Source organism: Vigna umbellata, chromosome 1, assembly GCF_029865625.1.
Source record: "Vigna umbellata cultivar VRB3 chromosome 1, Vumbellata_1.0, whole genome shotgun sequence".
Lineage (NCBI taxonomy): Eukaryota > Viridiplantae > Streptophyta > Magnoliopsida > Fabales > Fabaceae > Vigna > Vigna umbellata.
Window position 1 is genome coordinate 58,011,789 of NC_142165.1, and position 9,594 is coordinate 58,021,382.

The following is a 9,594-nucleotide window of genomic DNA, read 5'->3' on the forward strand; positions in this document are numbered from 1 at the left end:
GACTGAACCAAAATTGGTCCTTGAGAGACGACCTAGGAGTCACTTCCTAGTCTATACTGCATTCTTTTATGCACTACTTTTGTTGGGAGGTGCGACCCTCTCATCAGAATACAAACACTTTAATGAATTAGATGGATGAGTATGTTGTTGGGGTTATCAATTTCATCTTATCCACTCTCATATACTTTAGGAATTCATCATTCTTTTCATCAATTGCTAATGCCACTCTCTAAATCACCTTGCAAGAAGGCCTATCCTTAATTATGAGTTCATACAATTCCTAGCATCCTTAATAATTAATTCTGAAGTGCAGAAGCTTAACGGCAACCAATATGCTATTGGGAGAAATTCCCCGGATCTAGATTTCCCCGTACGTTCCCATATCGACAAAATCAATAATCATGGCATTGAATGAGTTAAACAAAGCAAGCTTTAAGCAAAGAGGAAAAACCCTAACTAAAGATGAAAGAAAGCATATATCTTAATATAAGATGTTAAATCAAATTCTATATATGAGAGTTTCACAAGACTACATTGATTCCCCAACAACAATACAAGGTTTAGTTCACCATATTCATGGTGAAACTAGATGAACAATAATGAAAGAATGAAAGATAAAAAGCTAGAAAGGTGAAGAGGTAGCCTGAGCATTCAAGATCCTCCTTCAAGGGGTGGAAAAGAGAGTGTTTGCTTCGTCTCTGCCAAAGATACAAACCCTAGGACGTCCTAAAGCTTATATACTATTCTAAAATTACAGAAAATTAGGCCCAAGCCCAAAATAGTGCCTCTCAGCGGTAAACTACCGCTCAGCGGTAAGTGCGTGAGTTGTTTTCTTCCCCTCAGTGGCCAAATCACCCCTCAACAGATCCAACGTGACTGCCTGAGTGCCGCTCAATGGTAGTTTACCGCTGAGCGGCAGTTGCGGCTTCTCCTTTTGCACTTTTTGATGTCTTTTCTGATTCCATCTCTGTCCTTCTTCACTTCTTTCACCAAATTCACCTTAAAACCTGCACAAAAACACTGAAATCAAGCTTAAACCTATCCAGCTCTCTTATTTCTAAAAATATAACCAAAAGCATGATTTCAAGCTAGTTTCTAAGTGTTAAAAGTTGCTTTTAGTATCAATTTTAAGCATAAAAATAACGGTTTTTCAACCGTTATCAATGGCCTATTAACGAAAGCATACAATTGTACCAAAACATGATAGTTATGGCCTGCTTGGAAAAAAAGCAAAAATTCCCTACACCACAAACCAAAAAGCCTACACCGCATACATATATTTAAGTAAACCTTGGTTGCACTAGTTTGTAAAAAATAGACTCTTAAATTCACATGTGAATATCAATTCAAGAGATATGCATCACATTGAATGTATTACAAAAGCTATTAAACCAATTAATCAATGTATAAGGGATGAAGATACGCAATGCAAAAAACCACTATGACATATTAGTCTTGAATGCATACAATGAGGTTTATCCTCACTTAACACCAAACAAACCAATGGCCAAAGTTATGCGCAAAAAGGGATCATGTTATAAGAAATTCACCATAGGAAATTAGCACCAAACAAGCCAAAGGACATCTTATTAAAGTACAATATGGTCTAGCATGATGTCTATATCCACGTCATCATTTAGCACCAATCAAGCAAAGGAAAAACATATTAAAGTGTGATTTTATTTGGTCAAAAGGCCACAAAACACTTTTAAAAGAAGTAGTGGCTACACCCGTTTAAAGAGGAATAAAAACGTGAATCCAAAAGAGGTACGACACAAAAAAACTGCAACACCTAAGGTGACTTATGGTCTATAAAGTATACTCAATTTGACTACACCGTTTGATGATTTAAGGAAGGTAATATAACTATTAATATTAGGTAAAGAAATATGAACCGTCCACAAATTTCTAACTTAAAGCTTATCAATTTTGTACCATTTCACTAGGTGGAAAAGTATATTAAGTAAGGAACTCATTTGCACATGATCTAGTCACTCAAAGGATGCATCTAGCATAGGTTAAATCAGAATGGAAAATACCACATCATTCTAGGGTTCATGTTTAAATAGATACAATTTATAGGTTTAAGACCATTGTCGTTCTTACTACAGGGGTATAACCTTCTCGGCTTAAGGATTGGCTAGGACATTCTAAGGAGGTCAAATCACATATGACATAACAATCAAGTTTCACACAAAAGGAAAAATTATGTAGAGAGCTAGCGTACTTTATTAAGTTCAAACATCACTCAATATTATGGCTACATAGAATGGAAAAAATGGCCCCACTTATTAACGAGTGAGGTTGCAAATGATGAGGTCTCTATGGACCTTCAACGTAACTCCCTAATTATCTAGAAAATGTAACAATTGCGACAATAAGTGAAGAGAGAGGAAATTTGCCAAATTAATAATGACGATTACAAGAGGCTTCGTTCGCACGCTAAGGGAAAGATTCCCTGTTTTCTCAAAAAAAAAAAGGGTTGCTTTCACAAAATGTTTGCCCACCCATGTTTTTGCTCTATCTTTCTTCTCTAGTACACATTATTTCTTTCTCTAGGTCTTCACATAAAAGAGGGAAAAATGAGTTCTCAAATTTTTAATGTGTTCAAGAAATTATCAATGACTCTTATCCGTTGATAATCACACATACAATTTATCGGCTGAATTATCGACGAATTTGTTTAGGATGTACTTTATTGACATTGTTACTGACAAAATTTCTACTGGTAAGCTAACCACCACAATTCATCGGTTAATACGTCTGTAATGCACTATTATCGATGGATTACAATCCTCTAATACAAATCTGTTGGTAATTTCATGTTTTCTTATAGTGTATATTTCTAATATCCTCTTTGATAATCATTTGAAAGATAATATTTCAAATAAAATAATTTCTTTAAGTAATTAATATTTGTATTATAACAACTTCCATACAACATCTTTTACAAAATCTTCCTTTTATAATAATACTCGTATGAGATATATTCTTTATACTTTCTTGGATAATCTCTTAATAGATAATCTTACTAGAATATGTTATACCTCGCTCAACAATTTAATTATCTTCGTCCAAGGATATTATATCATCTTTTGCCTTTAGTCATTAATATCGTTTAACACTTATGTTGTTTATTATTTTTATTATAAAGGTCATCCAGTGCTCACACCTCCAGTTGTCTAGTGTCCACATTATCTACGCTTAGTCATCTAATGCTTATATTTTCGACTCCTCAGTCGTCTAATTCTCACATTGTTTACTCCCACAGTTATGAGGGTCATATACTCACAAGATTCGTCTACTCTCTAAATTGATTATTCCATTAAAAGGATTTCTCCAGTGCTCACATTTCCAACAATAATCACCTACACTCCTATTCTCAATAGTAGTTGTCTACTCTACCTTATACCTAACATCTACTACCTACAATTTATTAATGTTTATTTGTTTGATACAACATACATTTTAGGGATGTTACACGTGTTGTTAAGTAAATTGAAAGATAATCTTTTAATTTTGAAGGAAAAACTTGACAATTGGAAATAGAAATTTTTTTTGTGAAATATTAAAATAAATGTCATTTAATCAAAATAACTGTTTAAAACACACACATTCTCACAAGAATCAATATTGAAGAAAATAACACATACAATCCGTCAATAACATTATTGCTTACAATCTTCCTAGATAAAAGATTAATTATCTTTAAGAAATGTTATTGATTTCGACCAATGAAGCATTAATAGATAACATACAAATTAAATTGAATAGAGGTACATAAGAAAAATTATTATAAAACACCAGTATACAAAAAAAGTTGAATAACATTAATAGGTACATATATGAATAAAAGTTTATTAAATGGTTTCATGAATAACATGTCTATTAGGTTGGTTGAATGTAAGATTGAAAACACAATAGTGAGTAACATTAATATTAACACCTAAATTAATCATATATCTATCTTTTCAAAAAATTGTTGATAAAAATAGTAAAAAATAACGAAATCATGAAAAAAAAAACACATTCATACCACTAATAATTAATTATGTATAATATTTAAAATATCTTAAAATTGAATAACTAATTATATATAATATTTTAAGTCTATTTTATTGTAATCACTTTAAATTTTATATCTATGTTATTTTTATAACCAAACGTTTAGAGTATAAGAATACCTAGCATCTTACTGAAATCAGAGTGGTTTTTGAAAAGATAATTCCTAATTTTACTAACAAAATTCTACATGTCCACAAAATATGTAAAAGAAAAGGATAAAAAGAATGAGAAACCAATGGAGCTTTAAGTCGAAGCTCATGAAGGAAATGAAGTCAAAAACGAAAAAAAAAAAAAAAAAAGACCAAAAAGGAGTAAAATTATTGGATGGTCTGTCTAGACTAAATTACATGGATAGATGAATACAAGATATAAGACTAAGACAAAAACTATTTATTATTTATTCTCTTAACATTAAATTATGTCAACAATTTAATATTTATGAATTTCAAAACATCATTCAAATTAAAAATATGTATTCCAAAACAAAATATTGTTAAAAATCCTATAAATAAATAATAAAATATTGTGATTAGAAATACTATTGAGCAGCATCTCAAAATATTCAAGCCAAGCATTAGTTGTATATTTGTAAAAAGATTGTTATCAAACTATATAAAAGTAAGTGGTTATTATCTTTCCCTAGGATAAGAAACACAACACGCAAGATATGCCTCACAAGACACTTCTCTTTGCTCACGTTTAAAATACTTTGAAAATGAGACAGTATATGTGTTCGCTAAAGTATGTAATTTATATAAACTATTATATAATTTAATTATTGTTAACGGGGATAATTTACTCTAAATAAATCTATTGAAAATTATTTTCTTCATTATGTTTATAAATTATTTTATCGGTAAAAAAATATTCGTATCTTATTTATTTATCTATATATATCAAAAATATTATAATACATATGACTTTTAAAATATATATAAACCAATGGATTATTATCATATTTTTTTTTAATGAAATTCGACATAAACAAGGTAATATATGACTATGATATAATAGTTTAACTAATAAAAATAATATGCTATAAAAAATCTATCACGGGTGTAATAATTAATAATTTGATATATATATATATATATATATATATATATATATATATATATATATATATATATATATGTATGTATATATATTCCACATAAATTCATTTTTGAGATTACTATTTAAAATATATTAGTTTCATCTTAGTTTATCCACACGCTTTATTTTTACAAATAAAACATTCAAATCTTGCCACAAATTTATTTAACTATCCTTTCATTTTGTTCTACAAAGGAAAAGGTGATTCAACGGTGGGTTTTTTTTATATATATATTTATTAAATGCTAACATACAAAAGTATCTCATGTAATTTTTTACACCCTTTTATGATTTACAAAAACTTATCGAGTGATTCTATTTTTCCGAATTTGATAGAAATTAAAAATTAACTGGTACATTAAAACATTATTTAGTTTCAACCATTCAACAACAATTGTTCACAAAATTATCTTAAATACTTTTCCATGATTATGATTTGATAACAACTGTTCCCTTATAAAATTCATATTGTAAGAAAATATTTCATTGATGTAACATCCTTTGTTTAAATAATAAAAGACTAGGGTCGTATGAGAAAAGTATAATATTAAAGTTTGAATATTGTAAATAAAAAATAATAATTATTCAACCTCCTAACTCAATTCCTTTTACGTGCAAGCAACAATCTATTAAAAAATATTTTTAGGTGAGTCTTTCTTTTATAACTATCAAATAACAAAATAATAATATTATAAATCTTAGCTTCTTTCAAATAAATTTTGTATTCTTTATCATAACATTATTCTTAAAATAAAAAAGGCATACAAAAGAATCTGAAAATACCATTTCAGTACAAAATGGTGGGAAAGTTAATGATACTTTGACCTTTTTCATTTTGTTTATAATTATTTCATAATCGTAATATAATAGTGAGATATCTAGGTAAGACAATTGGTCTTATTATGATTATTATTATATTTTTATAAAGGGTTGATTATATATATATATATATATATATATATATATATATATATATGTATATATATATATATATATAAAAGACAAAAATTATGAAAATATCATTTTTGATATTTAAAAAGGGATAGAAAACGTGAGTATGAGTATAAAGTTGTTATGAAAGTTTAAGACAGCAACAAAAGCATTTTAAAAATATAACCGTTCAATTTTATAAGGATTTCAAAATGAAGAGGTCAACATTCTACTGCTCAATTGCCTGCGCATACATGAAATGCAAGTTTTTCATCAGCAACATTTTTTCTTCCTATTATGTCATCGTGTGAAACTTGGCCAAGTATAATCTGTAGAATAGTCTCATGCCACATCACATAATTGAATTGTCTCCACCCATGTGGCAGAATTAGGCATGCGTTTATTTTGTTTTTTTGGATATACGCCAGAATTTCGTTAACTTAACTGATGTTAACATAAAACTCCAAACTACTATAAATTAGAGACTCCACATTACTCTCTCTTAAACTCCCTTTCCATATTAAAAACAAACCATCCAGAAAAATGAAGTGTCTAAGCTGCTATTATACCTTCGCTGCTGTTATTGCTCTTTTATTTTCATTTACACCTTCTTCAGCAGATACTCATGAAAAGTTTCTTCAATGTTTTTACAGTTATCCCCATAACACCAACTCAATCTCCAGTGTTATTTACACCCAAACAAACTCTTCATATTCCTCTGTTCTAGATGCTACCATGCAAAATCTTAGGTTCTCCGACTCAAGAAAACCCCTCGTCATCGTGACACCACTGGTTGTTTCCCACATTCAAGCAACAATAATATGTTCCCAACGCCATGGCCTGCAGATTCGAACTCGAAGCGGAGGCCATGATTACGAAGGTCTCTCATACGTTGCCCGGGTTCCATTTGTCATCCTTGACCTCTTAAACATTCGAGAAATCAAAGTTGACGTGAAAAACCGAACAGCGTGGGTTCAAGTTGGGGCAACCCTTGGTGAACTTTATTACACGATTAGCCAGGCAAGCAAAACACTAGCGTTCCCAGCTGGTGTATGCTACAGTGTGGGCACTGGTGGCCACATCAGTGGAGGTGGCTATGGATTCTTGATGCGTAAGTACGGTCTTGCAGCAGATAATGTCATAGATGCTCACATAATAGACGTGAATGGTAATCTTCTTGACAGAAAAGCCATGGGTGAGGATCTGTTTTGGGCCATCAGAGGAGGTGGGGGAGCAAGCTTTGGAGTCATCGTGTCTTGGAAGATAAAGCTAGTTCCAGTTCCATCAACTGTAACAGTGTTCAATGTTGAGAGGATTTTGGAAGAAAATGCAACTGAAATCATTCAAAAGTGGCAACTAGTAGCGAATAAATTGGACGAGCGCATATTTCTTAGGATGGACTTGGCAAGGGCAAATTCAAGTCAACATGGAAAGCTAGCACTACAAGCGAATTTTGTGTCCATGTTTCAAGGAGGTGTAGAAGAACTTATTCCATTGATGCAAAAGAACTTCCCAGAGTTGGGTTTGGAGCGAAAAGACTGTACAGAGACGAGTTGGATTGGCTCAGCTGTCTTCACGAATGGTGTGTTGATTGGATCCTCAGGCCATGAAGCCCCTGAAGTTTTGTTGAACAGAACTCAACTTCGTTCAGGGAAATACAAAGGAAAATCTGATTATCTGAGGAAACCCATTCCTGTTGATGGATTACAAGGGTTATGGCGCTGGCTTAACGACGATAAAGTTCAATATTCTCAGCTTCAATTTGCTCCTTATGGAGGCAGAATGGATAAGATTTCCGAATCTGAAATTCCATTCGCACACAGATCTGGATACATATTTCATATTCACTATGTGGTCGTTTGGCAAGAGGAAGGGGACGAAGCTACACAAAGGCACGTGAATTGGATTAGAAGATTGTATAAATATATGGAACCTTATGTTTCAAACTCTCCGAGAGCTGCATATGTGAATTACAGAGACCTTGACATTGGTGTGAATAACAATGGCTACACAAGCTACAACCAAGCCAGCATTTGGGGTCTCAAGTATTTCAGTAACAATTTCAAGAGATTGGCTACAGTGAAGACCAAGGTTGATCCTCACAACTTTTTCAGAAACGAGCAAAGTATTCCTACGCTGTCCAAGGAATGAAATTATTAATTAGCTGTAAACCCTCTTTTATCTACACTTCAAATAAAATAAATTATGTATATCTATGTTCTTAATTTATAAAAAGTACTTGTTACACTACTATATATTAAAAGTTTACCTTTTAAATATATATGGAGTAAAGTTACTTATTGTAATAAATTTTATTTAGCATTTTTAATTAAAATAAATAAATACCTCATTCACGTCATATAAGAGTTTAAAGTAGATGTCAGATATTTCACCTCACCTAAAAGAAACATATCTCTACGTTGAAATAATTTACAGCACACGTGAATGGGTATAATATATGGATATTTATGGAGCAAAATTTGTGTCAGATTATTCAACCTAAATTTACATCGTGTATTACATATAGTTTGATGTAAATTTTGACAGTTCTTTTTTTAAAATGAAAAACCTCAGTAAAACCAAAACTTAAAATGTAGAGAAAAAATAATCCGCATATACATACAATATAACCAAAATATTTGCATTAAGAGTCCAATTAACAAAATGCTTAAACTAATTGCGTGTCACTGCATATCTTTTGTCTCGATGATGGTTGATTTGGTTGATAGGACATGTGGATTGGGCTCTCTTATATTTTGGGTCTCATGGGCTCTTTAATATTTTGGGTCTCATTTTTATCTTTGCATTTGCTCAGTTACGGTTTATAGGATAGCAGGCAGGGTGTTACTCTCTTCACCACCACACCTTTCTCTTTCCACCTCCTCAATTTATTTTAATTCCAATTATATCCTCGTATTAAAATTTTTTACTTTTACTATTTTAATTTATTTCAAACCTAGTTCTCCTACTTTACTCCTGCACCCAATCTTTCCATCTCTCATTTTCGTTTAATAATTTGTCTTTCGTTTTACTCTGCAACCCAATATGTCTTCTCCGTTCCACTTCTCCTCCTCCGTTTCTTTCTTCTTCATTTTCCTTACATTATTAAAATACATTAAAAATATATTCAAAAATAATAAATCAAAACATTTAAATTAAATTATTAAAATATTTCCAAAATAAAGAATAAACTAATAAAAGAAACACTAAAATAAAAAACGTAACTTTTAAAGGGAGGTGACATCCTTCAACGGATGTCAACATCCGTTTAAGGAAAAACGGATGTCGACATCCGTTTTACCTTACACGGATGTTGACATCCGTTTTACCTTAAACGGATGTTGACATCCGTTGAAGGATGTTGACATCCGTTGAAGGATGTTGACATCCGTTGAAGGATTTTGACATCCATTGAAGGATGTCTTAAAGGTTATGTTTTTTTATTTTAGGGTTTTATTTGAAGGTTTATTTGAATACGCACCTTGAGGAAGCAACACACACTGC

At 31.2% G+C, this 9,594-nt stretch overlaps 1 protein-coding gene across 1 annotated transcript; it reads left to right on the top strand.

The window, feature by feature from the left end:
• Window positions 1–6,600: 6,600 nt before the first annotated feature.
• On the top strand, window positions 6,601–8,343 carry LOC124821871 (tetrahydroberberine oxidase-like). Its single transcript, XM_047293816.2, has one exon. The coding sequence runs from the start codon at window positions 6,634–6,636 to the stop codon at window positions 8,239–8,241; it is 1,608 nt and encodes a 535-aa protein (XP_047149772.1). The 5' UTR covers window positions 6,601–6,633; the 3' UTR covers window positions 8,242–8,343.
• The last annotated feature ends 1,251 nt before the right edge of the window (window positions 8,344–9,594 follow it).